Source organism: Centruroides sculpturatus, unplaced genomic scaffold (genome assembly GCF_000671375.1).
Source record: "Centruroides sculpturatus isolate CEXI.00-Female unplaced genomic scaffold, Cexi_2.0 scaffold7, whole genome shotgun sequence".
Taxonomy (NCBI): Eukaryota; Metazoa; Arthropoda; class Arachnida; order Scorpiones; family Buthidae; genus Centruroides; species Centruroides sculpturatus.
Window position 1 is genome coordinate 899,287 of NW_019384510.1, and position 21,264 is coordinate 920,550.

Below are 21,264 nucleotides of genomic sequence, written 5' to 3' on the forward strand. Positions count from 1 at the left end.
GAGCAATCATTGAACAAAGGAATTATCCTCCTGAATTAGTTTTCAATGATGATGAAACGGGTCTTTTCTGGAAGAGAATGCCAAAACATACATTTTTATTCCATGAAGAAAAGCAAACACCAGGATTTAAAGCTACAAAAGATCATTCAACATTTCTACTGGGTGGTAATGCTAATGGAGACTTTAAATTAAAACCTCTGCTTGTTTATCATTCCAAAACCCCAAGAGTAATAATGGGAATTTCAAAATCATCTTTATCAGTAATTTGTGAGTCCAGCAAAAGATCTTGGATCACTATGAAAATTTTCCAGAATTGGTTTACCAAACATTTTTGCCCATCTGTTAAACACTATTGCAAATTTAAAAAACTAGAACAGAAAGCTTTACTTTTGATTGATAATGCTCCAAGCTATCCAATTCATTTGTCCAACTTAACAACATGTATTCCAGTAGAAGTGGTTTTCCTGCCACCAAATACAACTTTGTTAATCCAACCAATGGATCAAGGTGTAATATCAAATTTTAAAGCTTATTATCTGTGGTGGACATTCTGACAATTGAATGATAAAACTGGATGGAGCAGATAAACAATCCAGTAGAGATTTTTGAAAAATCTACAATATCAATCTCTCCTGGAATGGGTGACCGAGAAATCTTTGAAAGGAGTATGGAACAATGTATGGCCAGAGCTAAGCAAGGATGTTGACACATGAGAATTCATTGTTGATGTCAATGAAATTGTCAAGTTAATTAATGAAACAAGGTTGGATAATATAAATGTGCAGGATATTGAAGAATTGTTGCAAGTTACAACTGGTGAAAGTTTTTCCAACAACAATCTTAAAGAATTAGTAGAACAACAGATGCATGAAGATGATGAAATTAGCACTTCTGAAGATAAGGAGCAAGAGGAACTTTCAACGGATTTTCTAAAAAAAAGTTTAGCCACTATAACGGAAATTATGATTCAGTTAATACAAAATGATTTAAATTTTGATAGAAGTTCAAAGGCAAGATGAAGTGTCATGGAAGCAATGTCTTACTATCAACAACTGCTTGCTGCTGAACAAAACAGGAAAAGGCAAATGACATTAAATGACTTCTTTACAAAAAACAAAAGATGTCAAATGAGGAAGACCGTTCCTCATCACAAACATAACTTCTTTACTTGAACTTTTTTGATTTTCATAAGTGTTTTATGAATAAATATCAATATTAGCAATAAATAAGTCTATAATTAATGTAATAAAAAGTACAGTAGAACCTCGATTATCCGGACTAATTGGGGATGAAGGTAGTCCAGATAAGGAAAAATTCGGATAATCGAAACAAATATTTTAATTTGTCTTTTAATGATAATACAACACATTTTCTTTTCAATGACATATCGGTAATATTAAAAGTAAATACTGTATTTAAATCGTGATCAAATTTTCAAGAAACAAACATTCGTATTGAATTTGGACTACTACTGACCAACGCTAACAGACTACCTATTTTGATTCTATGTCACGACTTGGTGCATTTATAGACACTTGGCAAATAATTCCATCACCTACATTTACTTCTTACAGAAACGCGTTTCGGGCTTTCGCCCCTCTTCAGTCTGTTACGTCGATAGTTGTGACTTGTGTGTCTGTACTTCCCGCTCCCTTCCCCTCCCCCCTTTTTTCCGACTTGACGGACTCCCCCGCATGCCTCGTAATTTGTAACATTCCCTTCTCCGAGTGTTGCACACAGCCTCGCCTGCGACTGTATAAACATTCTATTTTATTTTAATAATTGAAGCCAGTAACCTGAAGTATAACAGAATCAATTCAGTTTTTTACGAACACTGCACGACCCACAACTGCAAAATAGATAAAAAGGATGCAACAATAGTACACAAAGAAAAAAATTGGTACAAAAGGAAATTCAAAGAAAGCTACGAAATTACCATAGACAAAAATAATATTAACAAGAACCTTAGCATCGACATCCATAAAAACTGGCTTCAATTATTAAAATAAAATAGAATGTTTATACAGTCGCAGGCGAGGCTGTGTGCAACACTCGGAGAAGGGTAATGTTACAAATTACGAGGCATGCGGGGGAGTCCGTCAAGTCGGGAAAAAAGAGGGGAGGGGAAGGGAGCGGGAAGTACGGACACACAAGTCACAACTATCGACGTAACAGACTGAAGAGGGGCGAAAGCCCGAAACGCGTTTCTGTAAGAAGTAAATGTAGGTGATGGAATTATTTGCCAAGTGTCTATAAATGCACCAAGTCGTGACATAGAATCAGAAGAAACAAGAAAAAGAAGACACGGTTTCGACAAATAACTAAGACTACCTATTGTTTAAAAGGCCCTCTGGTAGCGCGAGAAGACGGATTTTATAAAATAAAAAGCAGTTGAAACTGCATTTTTATGAATAGAAATTTGACAAACTATTTATCGTTTTATGACGAGTAAAATTTTTTCGTCGTGTTCGCAACTTTTAAGTAATGCATAAACGTTCGAAACACGAGGCCCTTCGGACCGCGAGGCATAGGCGGTGGCCCACGTTGCCCATGCCTTACGCTGCCGTTGGTCACAGAAATGATGTAATTTGAAAATAAAATTATTTATAAATATGTATGTCAAGTTATATTTTTATTACGATGCAAAATATATTTAAGAGTTTACGGCCACTGTGCCGGGTGAGACGTCGTTGAAACAAAAAAAGTTATGCATTCCATCACGTATATAAACAGTATCGTAATTCGCCAAGTGCAAATCAGCAAATTTGTAAAATTTTTGTTTATTTTGAACAATCCGGATAATCGAAAATCCGGATAATAGAGGTCCGGATAATTGAGGTTCTACTGTATTTAACATAAATGTTACAAAATAAAACAAACCGAAAAAAAACTAAAACTTTTATATTCTCTGTTCTGTTTCACTTATCCCCATTATTTACGTGTTAAGATGACCTCGTTTAATGCTGTTTTGTTTAGCACTCAAACTTATTGGAATGTATCCCCCACGTTAAGCGGGTCTTACTGTAGATCTATGTTGATAAACTAGCTAAGTATGCCTCTAATAGACCGAGAGAGAGTTTATGCAAATTTGTGCATAATACCTCATGCTAATATGATGATGTCTTCAAGCAGAGACTATATTCTATTGTCAGGACAAAGGATGAGAAACTTCACTGATCGGTTAGCTCAGTGAAGATAATGGGAGAGATTGGAGATGAGGAGAGTTGATGAGGGCGGACTAGATGAGGGAAACTTCAATGAAAGAGCCCCGAAAATTGGTTGTTTAACCTTTTTATCCCAAAATCTCTGCCAATCAGGTGTTAATTTGTTACCCATGTGATGGAATGTTGGAGATGACTTGAACTTGCAGATGTTCATCAACATGTGTGATCAGATTTCACCATAGGAAGTTGATAGACTGAAAGTAAATGTTATTTCCCTTTTTCCTTCAAATTCCCATGAAAGAAAATGTCAAATTGTACATTTTGCTTTCTAACTAAATAACATTTTAATTTATTAAATAATTAAATCAAATTTTAAATAAATCTTCCCAATCTAAGGAAAGATTCTTATTCTATGTCTTCAGATTTTCACACCATCATCTCTGAGGCATTTGCTATGCTTCTTCTAAAGTTTGGCTGCTGTGAACCATTGCTAATAGCATTTACAGCCTGAGTCAGTTGCTGGTCTTTATAGCCCAAAACTGGATACCACATGATCCGATGCATACACAAAATTATTCATTTGCATATCTCTGTTACCTCTGCTGGTCCTGCAATTTGATTGGCTATATATGCATTACTTCATGGTGTTGCAGTTTTATTTTTGATGAGTGTATAAAAAGTTCTTTAATAAAATATAACAGATGGTGCCACCAAATTTTTAAATGTTACATGGAAGGTTAAGTAACTCGTTGCTGGATTTTTTAAAAAATATTTTTCAATATTTTTTCAATAAACTTTCCTTTTATGACACCAAATTGATTTGTCATTTATATTCCAGCACAAATTAGCTACTTTGGTGATATATTTACTACAAAAATGCCTGGCAATCAAAATAGAAAACCCATATTACATTTTAAACTTTACAATTTGTTTGATAATGCCCAATCACTGTCATTCTCATTCCAGATGTCCAAGTTATAATAACTACAGTAGAATCTCATTTTAACAGATTTCTCGGAATAATGGATTTTTTTCCTAGGTCCCACCAAATCAATGTAGTTTTACCTTCGTTAGTGCACAGGTTTTCAAACTTATTTCAACCACTGCCCATTTTGAGATTTAAAAAAATCTAGTGCCCCATATTTTTTTTAACTTACCCAACAGATGGTAATGTAAAAAGGTATCTTAAAAACAGTTATTGCAAATATAATGTTTAAACATACATTATTATATGGACAGGATAGATAGGATGTGACCTATATCCTATTTCTGAGAAAAAAAGAATGTTTCAATGAGAAGAAATAAAACTCATATTTAATCACTGAGCATTCTACTGCCCCCTGAAAGCCTCCAGTTCCCACAAGGGGGCGTTATCACCCACTTTAAGAAAGGATGTGTTAATGGATCCATAACTTGGAATAATGGAGTTTTTTCTAGTTCTATCCATTGTAAACTTTGCATTTTTTGATGATTAGTTAATATTTGAGTGTTTCTGGGAATTTGTAGAGTTCAATGATGCACTTGTTACATCTCAGCTATGAACAATTGAAGAATTGTACGAAGAGAGTCAGCAGACTGATACAATTGAGGAAGACCACCTAGTGAACATTTGACATTGGTCCAAGTACATTGCTGAAATTTGGCGAGGACATCAAGTTTTTCCAAGTCACGAAGACCTTCCTGTCATCTTTCAGCATAAATGAACAGGAGGCTATACATACATTGCTAATGTCAAGCAGTTGTTGTAGGCTATTCAATAGGCAGAAAAGCAGCATCAAAACAAACAAAGATGAATGAGTTTTCTTAACAAATTGTGAAGTTGAGTGAAGTGCTAATGAGCATATGTAATTTGCCTCTTTTTGTGCTTACAGTATATACAGTTTCCATCAGCTCATGTATGGCAAAGAATAAAGTTTCTATAGAATAAAGAATAGAGATCTCAAGAGACTGAATAATTTCAATTACTGTTATTTCTTATATGTTGGGGGTTATAAAACAGAAATTTTTTGAATAACTGATATTTTCCTGGGTGTGCGAGAAATCTGTTGTTCACAATATAACAGATTTTTGGTGCCTTGAGCAATCCATTAAAACAAGATTCTACTGTGCTTACTATGGGAATAATCATATCTGGCAAAACATGACAGACAGCATTATGCACGTTATACAAGTTATCTCGTAGATGGCTCCTGTTGTTCGATTTCCAACTGCGAAATAATTTATAGTTGGCAGTCAAAGTGATAATGAATGTCAAAGATGCAAATGTGTTCTTTCAAAACTTTCATATATTGTCAGACATTTATGATGCATCTACTTCTGGCAAAATATACAATATAATGCCCTTTGGTTATTCTACTTACATACCCATTTCAAACATTTTAGAACAATTTTTGCCAGTTGTTTCTAGAATAAATCACAATGTCTAAATTATACCTTTATAACATGATATAGCTAATTACATAGGTATTTTCTGTATCAATAAAGATCATGTGGAGATCTTGTCTTCCTTTTCTGTAGTTTTCCATTACCTGTCTCAATATGAATATTGCTTCAAAATCCCAGCATTGAAAAGCATTTTATTTGCAATTAATGTTTTTAGCCATCTCAAAATCTCTTCATCAGATGATTCCAATTTAGAACAACAAATATGCTAATAGATTGTGGGAAAAACATAAAATGTTTTGCAATGCTGAAATTTTGAGTGTGAGTTTCATTAATGCTTTCCTTCATTTAGTTTCATTGCACTTACAAAATATTGCTTTAATGGTTGTCACATTTTATTTCAAATAGCTTTTCAATTACTTATAAGTAACTTTATGTACTACTCATAATATTAAAAATAATTATATTTAAAATTTTTCTTATTTCAGGCTAGAGCCAGTACTTATATGCCAGCTGTTGCACTACCAGCTATAATTGCACCAATGTGCCATTCAATATTTATAAGTTCTGATGTTGTTATTCAGAAATCATCTTGTGCTTTGTGCGTTGAAATTCGCAGTTCAGTTTTACAAGGAGTTTGTGGTGTGATTTATCCTATGCTCTTAGTACCAATTTCATCCTTTCATTATGCTAATAAATATTATACTTATGCTATTCCTCCTATGAAAACTAATTTTAAAGATATTATAAAATTATGGTGGAAATTAACAAAGCCAGTAGTTTTTCCTCATTCAGTACTACTATTTATGTTTCAAGCTGCTATAAGTACATATATTACTCGAAAAGAAGCAGAAGTGATCCAAAAAATTAATGATAGTAAAAGTAGTTCAGTTGAATTGTTATAATTGACATTACATAAGTAATGAATAGGTTAATAAATGTAAATTAGATATATATTATAATTTTAAAAAATAAAATGTTTTGAAATGAGCTTTGAAAAGTTTGTGTGTCTGTAGGTTTATGAAATAATGTTACTGTTATTTATGCTAATATATTTAAGATACCTACCATAATCTGTAATAAATTTTGCAGTTTATTGACTTTATTGAATATAATAAAGTTAATAAACTGGAAAATTGCAAATAATGAAAGTTAATTATTTAACTTTCATTATATGCAATGAATAACTTATTTTGTATAATTCTTTGTATATATAATCTTATATATATACTGTATATAAAATTCAGTTAAAAGTTTGTTGACATATATAAGCTCTCCTATTCAATTCAATTAAATAAATATAGAGTCTTCCAAAATGAATGCCATTATTTTAAATTATTATCTGAGAACATTGTAATGTACAGTAAAACATTAGAAGACTTTCACATTTGCCTATTACAATTTCTCAATGCATTGTGTTACAAGGAACACACCCAATTGATACTCAAATTCTTTCCATACTTCTGCAGCATATACATTGTCATCCCTCCCACACTTGCCACAATTCTACAACTCCTGCAGGTTACTCTGCACAATGATGAGTGATTCCAACTTTGAAAACTGCAAAACATCTTTATTGTGGAGTTGTTTATGGTGCTTCATAGAGATAGTAGACAACAAGACATCTGAATGAAGATGGGAAATGAAACTCTGATGGTTACTCATTGATTACTTCTTGAATACTGTAATATCTTGTTGTTGCCTGTAGTTTATCAAACTTTATTTTTATTTTGTAAGAAAATACACAGACATCCAATTTTTTTGCTAATTATACAAATGATAATATACTGTGTGGAAAATGTTTTAGTAATACAACTCATCAGAATGAAATTTATTGAACTATTGAATGTAACGATTCAATATATAGTAGAGGAAGTTGGGGCAAAGTGCAAATGCAAATGTTTCCTTGTAAATATCTCAGAGCATTTAATCATTAAATGAAATATATTAAACTTACTGCATGAGTTAGTGCAGGACTGGTTTTGAACTGTTAGCTACCTGCATGCTACAGATATTTGGCCACCCCTATAAATGCTGATCACAAGTAAATGTATAACTTAACCCAACTCGTGAGAGCCTAAAAAAGTTTCATATAGTTGACAGAGTTAAAAAAAAAAAAGGTCCATAACAATACACTGCTGGTCAAACAAAATGCAATACCATGAAGAAGCTTCCATTATGCTTGTATTTGTATAAAGTGTTGAACTTGAAGCGATGTGCAAATGATTAACAAAAAAGTGCATATGCAAATCATGTGCCTCAGTGATGCCACTGCAAAACAAATTAAAAAAAGAGCAAAGTGCTGGTTTTAAGATTGGAAACATACTTGTATTCTGTTTCTGAGCATAGACACTGAATTATGCCTCACGGGAAAACTATGGCAGTCTTTCAAGCTTGTATTGAGTTTGATAGAGGGAAAAAAACCTTATATTATAATACTTATTCTTATCATTAGAGCAGTTTTAGTGCCCACAGGGCAGAGTTAAAAAAAATTGGGTGGAATTGTTCCAACACTTTCACACCAATAATTTGAATCATACAAACATTTGTATAATTATTGAATATATTTTATGTTTGCTTGGCACTAATCCATCCATAGAAAGAGTCTTTTCTCTTATGAATAAGTTATGGACAAGCAAAAAAACAGTTGCAAGTCACAATTATTAAAGCAATGTTAATTACCAAAGTAAATTTTAAGAAATCCTGCCAAGAATTTTATTCTGATTTGTAATCAACACCAAATATACTCAAGCAAATTTGTTCTTCGTAAAAATATAAGACCACATAAATTATTTATTTTCACATGTTCATTCCAGTTCTTTTCATTAATAAATAAAAACTATAAAGAAATATGAATTTTTTTGAATACTATACTATTACCTAAGGATTACCACACTATTACCTAAAAATTAGTAGATGTCCTGTTTTGAGGAAAAAAATAAAATGTCACGTTTTACCTTATTCACACTATACGAGGTCTGTTCAAAAAGTATCGGACTTTTATTTTTTCCGCATAAACCAATGATGCATGGGAGGCCTCTTTCGGTGGAGTTGTGGAGGGGACAGTCATGCACAGCTCTGAATTTTTTCCCGCCTGCAGGAAGCATCAGTCGTTGGCAGTCGGCCTATGAGTGAGAACGTGTAGTGAGCTCTCGTCAGATTCCACTAAGTTGGAAAATGACTGAACAATGTGAGCAGCGATATTACATCAAATTTTGCCAAAAACCTTGGCAATATCCAAGCGTAAACCATTCGCAAGATTCAGCAGGCTTTCGGGGACGATCCTCGAGGCCAAAAAAGTGCAGCAGGTCCGCAGCAATATCAAGGGTCGTGTTGACAGTTTTTTCGACTCTCGTGGGGTGGTGTATTGTGAGTACGCACCACAAGGCCAAACCATCACAAAGGAGTACTACCAGGAAGTCCTTCATTGTCTTTCTGATGCTGTACGACGCAAACGACTGGATCTGTGGTCGATCTAAACTTGCCAGCTCCATCGTGATAATGCATCCGCCCATTCTGCGCATCTGATTCGGGCTTTCATCACCAAACACAACACTCCTGTGGTTTGTCACGCTCTGTACTCGCCCCACGTGGCTCCATGTGACTTTTGACTATTTCCCAAGCTAAAAATGCCGCTAAAAGGAACCTGATTTTAGTCAAGAGAAGACATCGTGCAGAATGCGACAGACCGGATGATGGCCATTCCAAAAGATGCATTCCAGCAGTGTTTCCAGCAATGGCAGGAACACTGGGAAAAGTGTATACACTACCAAGGAGACTACTTTGAAGGGGATTAGGGTTTTGTACCTCAAAATCAATAAATGTATTTTTGCCGACCAAAGGTCCGATACTTTTTGAACAGCCCTCGTATTTTAAGCCAGCTTAAATGATAAAGTCAGCTTAAGGTATGAAATATGAACGAAACTGACTTAACGTTAAACTGGTTTAACTACCAACAATTGGCTCAGCTTAAATCTCTTTCTCAAGCAAGCTTAAGTTGCTTAAAGCTCCTCGAGGTTTGCCACAGGTTCAAAAAAATGGCAGAAGCAGGTGAACAAATGTGCAATCAAAATGGGAAAAAATGCTCCAAAAATTGGTCAGAGGTGGAAATAATCATTTTAATTGATATATGGAGGGAAAAAATCTATGACTTATATTGAGTCAAACGGAACAAATCTATATATGAAGCAATGGCAGCAGAAAATTCTTTAAAGGTCAACGTTCAGAGCCAGAACATGGTCCGAAATAAGGACGAAAATTAAAAATTTAACTGCCAAATACAGGTAAGTTAAAATTGTGAAAATACATGATCCTTAAATTAATTAACATTTAATTTTTAAATAAAGAATTCTTTAAACAGTTATATTTCAAATGTTGACACTAAATGACAGAAATTGTATTTCTTGTGACTTGTACAATAATTGTAAATGATATAAAAATCAAAATAACTAATATTAAATTTTAAAAGAAAATATTAATCCTTCCTACTTGAAACAATATAATTTTTTTTAAATTTTATTAATTAGAGAAGTAACAAAGATTGGACATTGGGAGGCAGCCCATCTACCTGGCAATATTTCCAGGTACTTCATTCAATTATAGGGCATCAGCTCAGAATCTATCATTAATGGAAGAGTTTCAGCAGTGTGATGTGATAGTAGAATGTTTACAATCACCTGACTTGGATATAGGTATCATTAGATGTATCCTATTATATCAAGGTCTATTACTTATAACTATCAAAAATATTTATTATTATATGTTAGCTTCTCATAATACTCTGCCACTTTTAAATATAACACAACATTCTGGAATTTATTATTAAAATTGTACATGTCTACCTTTATTACCATTTGGCATCTATAACTGCAAGAACTATGGAATACCAGTTAAATTTAAAAGTTTTTACAAAATATTGTCTGGATAGACATTGTAAAATATTTAAGCACATTCACAAACTCCATTTTACATATATTTTTGTGTAATTAAGCATTTAAGTCCTGGTGATTTTTCTTGTGGTTGTTACTAAATATGTAATCATCATTTACTCTAATAAATTAATGTTTTCATATAAGTTGCATCCTTTTTTTTTATGTGTATTTAAATAAAATACAGTGTACATTGTTAAATAATTGTGCTTGTATCTTTTAGAGAACAATGAAAATAGTATAAATTTCACTGCATTAATTGATGTACCACTTGATGCTGAAATAAGGGTGACAAGGTCATCAAAGAGAAAGAAACGGCCATTGGAACAATAAATAAATGAATTACTGACTGAAATTAAACAAAGTAATGCTGTTTCTGAGGATTTAGAGGAAATCAATAGCAATTGCTGAGGAAGGACTGCAACTACAAAGATAAAGTGTACAATTGAACATAAAAATTAATTTATATTAATGATTTTAGAACAAACAGATACTTAGAATTTTATACATTATTTAATATTTGCAATGTCAAAATTTAAAGTACAACTATATTCTAGTTAACTTCTGAGTATTATCCTGTAATAAATCTTGTTTTGAGAACTTAATTTAAAATCCTTATATTAATCCCTAAAACTTCTTGCAATAGCATTTGTGATTGAAATAGCTTTGGTGTTATTTATCACTATAACACAAATTCTCTCTGATGAACTATCAGACTGATTTATTTCATTAAACCGTGTTTTCTCTACTAGATCATTTTTCTTCTCACACAAATTATGTAATATACAACAAGTTTTAATAATTTGTTTTGATATATCAATCCTATTATCCATTTTAGAAAGTTTTCGAAATCTTGCTTTTAATCTTCCAAAGGCATTTTCCACTACTCGTCAAACTCTATATCGGGTGTCCAACCTTTTTGTTTCTCTGGGCCGCATTGGAAGAAGTCAAGGAGTTTTGGGCCACAAGTATATATATATATACTTGTGGCCCAATATACAAGTATATTTAAGGATTAACATGTCTAGATTATAATAATAAGTATTAAAACTTTATCACGAAACAGGATATTTTAAAAAATTACTTTTACAGACACTTCAATTTTTACTTAGAAATAAGTAAATTCATTTATTTGATAAAACGCAAATATTTGGTTTATTTGAGTCTCTGATTAATAAAAAGCGACGAAACACCATTTTAAAGTGCATTTTTATTCAACTAATATATTTATAAATGATATGTAGCCCCAAAAGTAGCCAAAGCGCCAAATGATATTTTTTTACGTTAAACTAAAAAAAGTAGCCACATTTGGCGCAATGTAGCCAAATCTTGCAACGCTGGAAGGAATACTAAATAAAGCTGGAGTTGTGACTCAAAGGATTATAGAGCCAAATTCGGAAAAAGAAGAGAAAGGACAAAAGATAAAGAAGTGAGAAAGGTTGGAAAATTAAGACTCAATATTTGCCTAACAGAAGAACTATTTAACCTTTCTGACAACTTTTTATCTTTTGTCCTTTCTCTCCTTTCACCAAATTTGGGTCTATAATCCTTTGAGTCACAACTCCAGCTTTATTTAGTAATCCTTCCTCATTCACACATTTCCAAGTACATGAAAATATTTCATTTCCACTCAAAATTAAAATATGAATAAAGGTTTATGGCTTTGTGAAACGTCTTTTCTGAGTTTATGCCGTTGAAATAAATAAATAATAATAAAATTAAAACATTTGTCGGTTTTGTTTACACCTTTATTGGGCCACATTGGAACTTGCCTTGGGCCGCGGGTTGGACACCCCTGCTCTATATAATCTAAAATTGAATGTTTTTTCTATCTCATTCTCTGTTTTATTTGGAAACAGACTGTAAAGGAAAAGCAGTCACCAATAATTAAAGGTGGCACAACTTCACCAATTCTTTCCCCTAATTCTAAGTTTATATTTTGTAGGCATGTTAAGAGAGTGAGAATTTTTTAAAATATGTGCATCATTATTCGTTCCAGGAGACTCTACATTTACATATGTAAACATATATTTGGCATCTGAAACAGCAAGAAGGACCACGGAATACCATCCTTTATAATTGTAATAGTCAATGCAGTCTTTTTGGTGGTGAAATAGGAATGTGTGTTCTATCAATTGATCCAAAGCATTGCAGAGAATTCCAAATCTCATAAAAATTACGAATTTTTAATTCAATTTCATTTCTAGTCTGTGGAAACTGGATAGAGTGGTAGACATTTATTTATAACTGCATTACAGAAGTCTAACAATTGTACAAACGGTGGATTTTCCTACACAGATGTGAAATAGTCTTATATTCAGACGATGATGCCAATGTGTATAGAGCATTGCTACTCTTATCCATAGAAATACAGTCTCAAGTGAGTATTATTTCTTTTCATTCCAGGAATGACGTTTCTCTAGAAACTCTAAAGTTTTCGCGCCAACTTACTTCGTCCATTATGCTGCTTCAGTACAAGAAGTTTGAATAATAATAGAAATTTCTGTCGAGAATCCATTCTTACCGAGGTTCTGTCACTAAAATGACAACATTGAGAGAATCGTGCTGCCAACGACAACGACATCACTGATGGTAAATGTTAATTTCTAACTAATAGTTTATGTATTATTTTAAATAAGTTATTTATATTTTAAATTATCAAATATAAATTAATTTATGATGATTTATCAAAAATAAGAAAAAATGTAATATTGAGTGCACCGCTTGGTGGCTAAATATTACATTTAAATCCGCTAAAATCCGCTTGATGTGGCTAAATATTTCCGCTTAAAATTATTGCAGTTTAAAATTTAGTGTGAATAGGGTAGCCATTGATCACCAATATGATCATGAAATTAACTATTCGATGTCCAAATATGGAAAAAGGATGTGATCAAAAGTTTGCTCTCGAAACATACGACAATCACTTGGCCAATTGCGAATATGAAACAGTTCAATGTAAAAATAAAAATTGTCAAAACTGCATTCGTAAATATCTGCTTCAACGGAAAAATAATGAATATAAATATTGAACCGTGGGATGTAAAAATGACATTTCCAATTAGTTTGATCAATCGCATAATTGCGTTGATAAATTTAACACTTTCGATTCCACGCAGTTGACAACATTACCGGAAAACAACGGTTAAATAAGAGGAATTCGTACTTACGGAAGTTTTCTTCATTATTAACTGTATTTTAGAATATTTTCTTGCGATTTACACGTAGCGCAAGAAATTTACAAAAATGTAATTGCTGACTTACATTCGATTCAAACATTTATTTGCTCATTTATTAGCGCTTCGTGTAAATCAGCAAATCGAATGGAGATAGAAATTAATTAATTTAAAGAAATCCAATAGATATTTTGGAGTGGAATGTTCGACATTATCTAAGTTAGCGGTATATAAACGTAACTGCCGGTTCCGTAGCAATTAGTTGAACGGCCTAGGGGTGTATAATGAACAAACACCCAAACATTCTCATATATATATATATATATTAGTGTTGCAACTTGATTATCGCACGTACGAAAATTGGCACCCAAACCGCATTATGGCAAGGATCCTACTCTCTAATTGCCCACTGTCACTACGCTTCGCCAATCGCGTTAATTCTTGACAGTTCAGACAAGAGCGTCATGGCAGTATGTGATAAGTGATGATATCAAATGCGGATAACAATGAAATGACCTACACGTGTAAATAACGGAAGAAGAATAGAGAAGAACCGCAAAGNTCCCACAAGGGGGCGTTATCACCCACTTTAAGAAAGGATGTGTTAATGGATCCATAACTTGGAATAATGGAGTTTTTTCTAGTTCTATCCATTGTAAACTTTGCATTTTTTGATGATTAGTTAATATTTGAGTGTTTCTGGGAATTTGTAGAGTTCAATGATGCACTTGTTACATCTCAGCTATGAACAATTGAAGAATTGTACGAAGAGAGTCAGCAGACTGATACAATTGAGGAAGACCACCTAGTGAACATTTGACATTGGTCCAAGTACATTGCTGAAATTTGGCGAGGACATCAAGTTTTTCCAAGTCACGAAGACCTTCCTGTCATCTTTCAGCATAAATGAACAGGAGGCTATACATACATTGCTAATGTCAAGCAGTTGTTGTAGGCTATTCAATAGGCAGAAAAGCAGCATCAAAACAAACAAAGATGAATGAGTTTTCTTAACAAATTGTGAAGTTGAGTGAAGTGCTAATGAGCATATGTAATTTGCCTCTTTTTGTGCTTACAGTATATACAGTTTCCATCAGCTCATGTATGGCAAAGAATAAAGTTTCTATAGAATAAAGAATAGAGATCTCAAGAGACTGAATAATTTCAATTACTGTTATTTCTTATATGTTGGGGGTTATAAAACAGAAATTTTTTGAATAACTGATATTTTCCTGGGTGTGCGAGAAATCTGTTGTTCACAATATAACAGATTTTTGGTGCCTTGAGCAATCCATTAAAACAAGATTCTACTGTGCTTACTATGGGAATAATCATATCTGGCAAAACATGACAGACAGCATTATGCACGTTATACAAGTTATCTCGTAGATGGCTCCTGTTGTTCGATTTCCAACTGCAAAATAATTTATAGTTGGCAGTCAAAGTGATAATGAATGTCAAAGATGCAAATGTGTTCTTTCAAAACTTTCATATATTGTCAGACATTTATGATGCATCTACTTCTGGCAAAATATACAATATAATGCCCTTTGGTTATTCTACTTACATACCCATTTCAAACATTTTAGAACAATTTTTGCCAGTTGTTTCTAGAATAAATCACAATGTCTAAATTATACCTTTATAACATGATATAGCTAATTACATAGGTATTTTCTGTATCAATAAAGATCATGTGGAGATCTTGTCTTCCTTTTCTGTAGTTTTCCATTACCTGTCTCAATATGAATATTGCTTCAAAATCCCAGCATTGAAAAGCATTTTATTTGCAATTAATGTTTTTAGCCATCTCAAAATCTCTTCATCAGATGATTCCAATTTAGAACAACAAATATGCTAATAGATTGTGGGAAAAACATAAAATGTTTTGCAATGCTGAAATTTTGAGTGTGAGTTTCATTAATGCTTTCCTTCATTTAGTTTCATTGCACTTACAAAATATTGCTTTAATGGTTGTCTCATTTTATTTCAAATAGCTTTTCAATTACTTATAAGTAACTTTATGTACTACTCATAATATTAAAAATAATTATATTTAAAATTTTTCTTATTTCAGGCTAGAGCCAGTACTTATATGCCAGCTGTTGCACTACCAGCTATAATTGCACCAATGTGCCATTCAATATTTATAAGTTCTGATGTTGTTATTCAGAAATCATCTTGTGCTTTGTGCGTTGAAATTCGCAGTTCAGTTTTACAAGGAGTTTGTGGTGTGATTTATCCTATGCTCTTAGTACCAATTTCATCCTTTCATTATGCTAATAAATATTATACTTATGCTATTCCTCCTATGAAAACTAATTTTAAAGATATTATAAAATTATGGTGGAAATTAACAAAGCCAGTAGTTTTTCCTCATTCAGTACTACTATTTATGTTTCAAGCTGCTATAAGTACATATATTACTCGAAAAGAAGCAGAAGTGATCCAAAAAATTAATGATAGTAAAAGTAGTTCAGTTGAATTGTTATAATTGACATTACATAAGTAATGAATAGGTTAATAAATGTAAATTAGATATATATTATAATTTTAAAAAATAAAATGTTTTGAAATGAGCTTTGAAAAGTTTGTGTGTCTGTAGGTTTATGAAATAATGTTACTGTTATTTATGCTAATATATTTAAGATACCTACCATAATCTGTAATAAATTTTGCAGTTTATTGACTTTATTGAATATAATAAAGTTAATAAACTGGAAAATTGCAAATAATGAAAGTTAATTATTTAACTTTCATTATATGCAATGAATAACTTATTTTGTATAATTCTTTGTATATATAATCTTATATATATACTGTATATAAAATTCAGTTAAAAGTTTGTTGACATATATAAGCTCTCCTATTCAATTCAATTAAATAAATATAGAGTCTTCCAAAATGAATGCCATTATTTTAAATTATTATCTGAGAACATTGTAATGTACAGTAAAACATTAGAAGACTTTCACATTTGCCTATTACAATTTCTCAATGCATTGTGTTACAAGGAACACACCCAATTGATACTCAAATTCTTTCCATACTTCTGCAGCATATACATTGTCATCCCTCCCACACTTGCCACAATTCTACAACTCCTGCAGGTTACTCTGCACAATGATGAGTGATTCCAACTTTGAAAACTGCAAAACATCTTTATTGTGGAGTTGTTTATGGTGCTTCATAGAGATAGTAGACAACAAGACATCTGAATGAAGATGGGAAATGAAACTCTGATGGTTACTCATTGATTACTTCTTGAATACTGTAATATCTTGTTGTTGCCTGTAGTTTATCAAACTTTATTTTTATTTTGTAAGAAAATACACAGACATCCAATTTTTTTGCTAATTATACAAATGATAATATACTGTGTGGAAAATGTTTTAGTAATACAACTCATCAGAATGAAATTTATTGAACTATTGAATGTAACGATTCAATATATAGTAGAGGAAGTTGGGGCAAAGTGCAAATGCAAATGTTTCCTTGTAAATATCTCAGAGCATTTAATCATTAAATGAAATATATTAAACTTACTGCATGAGTTAGTGCAGGACTGGTTTTGAACTGTTAGCTACCTGCATGCTACAGATATTTGGCCACCCCTATAAATGCTGATCACAAGTAAATGTATAACTTAACCCAACTCGTGAGAGCCTAAAAAAGTTTCATATAGTTGACAGAGTTAAAAAAAAAAAAAGGTCCATAACAATACACTGCTGGTCAAACAAAATGCAATACCATGAAGAAGCTTCCATTATGCTTGTATTTGTATAAAGTGTTGAACTTGAAGCGATGTGCAAATGATTAACAAAAAAGTGCATATGCAAATCATGTGCCTCAGTGATGCCACTGCAAAACAAATTAAAAAAAGAGCAAAGTGCTGGTTTTAAGATTGGAAACATACTTGTATTCTGTTTCTGAGCATAGACACTGAATTATGCCTCACGGGAAAACTATGGCAGTCTTTCAAGCTTGTATTGAGTTTGATAGAGGGAAAAAAACCTTATATTATAATACTTATTCTTATCATTAGAGCAGTTTTAGTGCCCACAGGGCAGAGTTAAAAAAAATTGGGTGGAATTGTTCCAACACTTTCACACCAATAATTTGAATCATACAAACATTTGTATAATTATTGAATATATTTTATGTTTGCTTGGCACTAATCCATCCATAGAAAGAGTCTTTTCTCTTATGAATAAGTTATGGACAAGCAAAAAAACAGTTGCAAGTCACAATTATTAAAGCAATGTTAATTACCAAAGTAAATTTTAAGAAATCCTGCCAAGAATTTTATTCTGATTTGTAATCAACACCAAATATACTCAAGCAAATTTGTTCTTCGTAAAAATATAAGACCACATAAATTATTTATTTTCACATGTTCATTCCAGTTCTTTTCATTAATAAATAAAAACTATAAAGAAATATGAATTTTTTTGAATACTATACTATTACCTAAGGATTACCACACTATTACCTAAAAATTAGTAGATGTCCTGTTTTGAGGAAAAAAATAAAATGTCACGTTTTACCTTATTCACACTATACGAGGTCTGTTCAAAAAGTATCGGACTTTTATTTTTTCCGCATAAACCAATGATGCATGGGAGGCCTCTTTCGGTGGAGTTGTGGAGGGGACAGTCATGCACAGCTCTGAATTTTTTCCCGCCTGCAGGTAGCATCAGTCGTTGGCAGTCGGCCTATGAGTGAGAACGTGTAGTGAGCTCTCGTCAGATTCCACTAAGTTGGAAAATGACTGAACAACGTGAGCAGCGATATTACATCAAATTTTGCCAAAAACCTTGGCAATATCCAAGCGTAAACCATTCGCAAGATTCAGCAGGCTTTCGGGGACGATCCTCGAGGCCAAAAAAGTGCAGCAGGTCCGCAGCAATATCAAGGGTCGTGTTGACAGTTTTTTCGACTCTCGTGGGGTGGTGTATTGTGAGTACGCACCACAAGGCCAAACCATCACAAAGGAGTACTACCAGGAAGTCCTTCATTGTCTTTCTGATGCTGTACGACGCAAACGACTGGATCTGTGGTCGATCAAAACTTGCCAGCTCCATCGTGATAATGCATCCGCCCATTCTGCGCATCTGATTCGGGCTTTCATCACCAAACACAACACTCCTGTGGTTTGTCACACTCCGTACTCGCCCCACGTGGCTCCATGTGACTTTTGACTATTTCCCAAGCTAAAAATGCCGCTAAAAGGAACCCGATTTTAGTCAAGAGAAGACATCGTGCAGAATGCGACAGACCGGATGATGGCCATTCCAAAAGATGCATTCCAGCAGTGTTTCCAGCAATGGCAGGAACACTGGGAAAAGTGTATACACTACCAAGGAGACTACTTTGAAGGGGATTAGGGTTTTGTACCTCAAAATCAATAAATGTATTTTTGCCGACCAAAGGTCCGATACTTTTTGAACAGCCCTCGTATTTTAAGCCAGCTTAAATGATAAAGTCAGCTTAAGGTATGAAATATGAACGAAACTGACTTAACGTTAAACTGGTTTAACTACCAACAATTGGCTCAGCTTAAATCTCTTTCTCAAGCAAGCTTAAGTTGCTTAAAGCTCCTCGAGGTTTGCCACAGGTTCAAAAAAATGGCAGAAGCAGGTGAACAAATGTGCAATCAAAATGGGAAAAAATGCTCCAAAAATTGGTCAGAGGTGGAAATAATCATTTTAATTGATATATGGAGGGAAAAAATCTATGACTTATATTGAGTCAAACGGAACAAATCTATATATGAAGCAATGGCAGCAGAAAATTCTTTAAAGGTCAACGTTCAGAGCCAGAACATGGTCCGAAATAAGGACGAAAATTAAAAATTTAACTGCCAAATACAGGTAAGTTAAAATTGTGAAAATACATGATCCTTAAATTAATTAACATTTAATTTTTAAATAAAGAATTCTTTAAACAGTTATATTTCAAATGTTGACACTAAATGACAGAAATTGTATTTCTTGTGACTTGTACAATAATTGTAAATGATGTAAAAATCAAAATAACTAATATTAAATTTTAAAAGAAAATATTAATCCTTCCTACTTGAAACAATATAATTTTTTTTAAATTTTATTAATTAGAGAAGTAACAAAGATTGGACATTGGGAGGCAGCCCATCTACCTGGCAATATTTCCAGGTACTTCATTCAATTATAGGGCATCAGCTCAGAATCTATCATTAATGGAAGAGTTTCAGCAGTGTGATGTGATAGTAGAATGTTTACAATCACCTGACTTGGATATAGGTATCATTAGATGTATCCTATTATATCAAGGTCTATTACTTATAACTATCAAAAATATTTATTATTATATGTTAGCTTCTCATAATACTCTGCCACTTTTAAATATAACACAACATTCTGGAATTTATTATTAAAATTGTACATGTCTACCTTTATTACCATTTGGCATCTATAACTGCAAGAACTATGGAATACCAGTTAAATTTAAAAGTTTTTACAAAATATTGTCTGGATAGACATTGTAAAATATTTAAGCACATTCACAAACTCCATTTTACATATATTTTTGTGTAATTAAGCATTTAAGTCCTGGTGATTTTTCTTGTGGTTGTTACTAAATATGTAATCATCATTTACTCTAATAAATTAATGTTTTCATATAAGTTGCATCCTTTTTTTTTGTGTATTTAAATAAAATAGTGTACATTGTTAAATAATTGTGCTTGTATCTTTTAGAGAACAATGAAAATAGTATAAATTTCACTGCATTAATTGATGTACCACTTGATGCTGAAATAAGGGTGACAAGGTCATCAAAGAGAAAGAAACGGCCATTGGAACAATAAATAAATGAATTACTGACTGAAATTAAACAAAGTAATGCTGTTTCTGAGGATTTAGAGGAAATCAATAGCAATTGCTGAGGAAGGACTGCAACTACAAAGATAAAGTGTACAATTGAACATAAAAATTAATTTATATTAATGATTTTAGAACAAACAGATACTTAGAATTTTATACATTATTTAATATTTGCAATGTCAAAATTTAAAGTACAACTATATTCTAGTTAACTTCTGAGTATTATCCTGTAATAAATCTTGTTTTGAGAACTTAATTTAAAATCCTTATATTAATCCCTAAAACTTCTTGCAATAGCATTTGTGATTGAAATAGCTTTGGTGTTATTTATCACTATAACACAAATTCTCTCTGATGAACTATCAGACTGATTTATTTCATTAAACCGTGTTTTCTCTACTAGATCATTTTTCTTCTCACACAAATTATGTAATATACAACAAGTTTTAATAATTTGTTTTGATATATCAATCCTATTATCCATTTTAGAAAGTTTTCGAAATCTTGCTTTTAATCTTCCAAAGGCATTTTCCACTACTCGTCAAACTCTATATCGGGTGTCCAACCTTTTTGTTTCTCTGGGCCGCATTGGAAGAAGTCAAGGAGTTTTGGGCCACAAGTATATATAATATATACTTGTGGCCCAATATACAAGTATATTTAAGGATTAACATGTCTAGATTATAATAATAAGTATTAAAACTTTATCACGAAACAGGATATTTTAAAAAATTACTTCTACAGACACTTT

The 21,264-nt window shown here is 32.4% G+C and overlaps 1 protein-coding gene and 1 pseudogene across 4 annotated transcripts in view; one reads left to right on the top strand and one right to left on the bottom strand.

Moving 5' to 3' along the window:
• The window catches only part of LOC111622388, a 49,594-nt gene extending 43,058 nt beyond the window's left edge, over nucleotides 1-6,536 (top strand). For all 4 annotated transcript variants that reach the window (XM_023364751.1, XM_023364750.1, XM_023364752.1 and 1 more), the window contains one exon: nucleotides 6,035-6,536. In XM_023364751.1, coding sequence (XP_023220519.1) covers nucleotides 6,035-6,451 — 417 coding nt within the window. In that variant the 3' untranslated portion in view covers nucleotides 6,452-6,536. The remainder of the gene's footprint in view (nucleotides 1-6,034) is intronic.
• A 2,792-nt stretch (nucleotides 6,537-9,328) lies between these two features.
• LOC111622352 overlaps nucleotides 9,329-21,264 on the bottom strand; it is a 26,406-nt pseudogene continuing 14,470 nt past the window's right edge.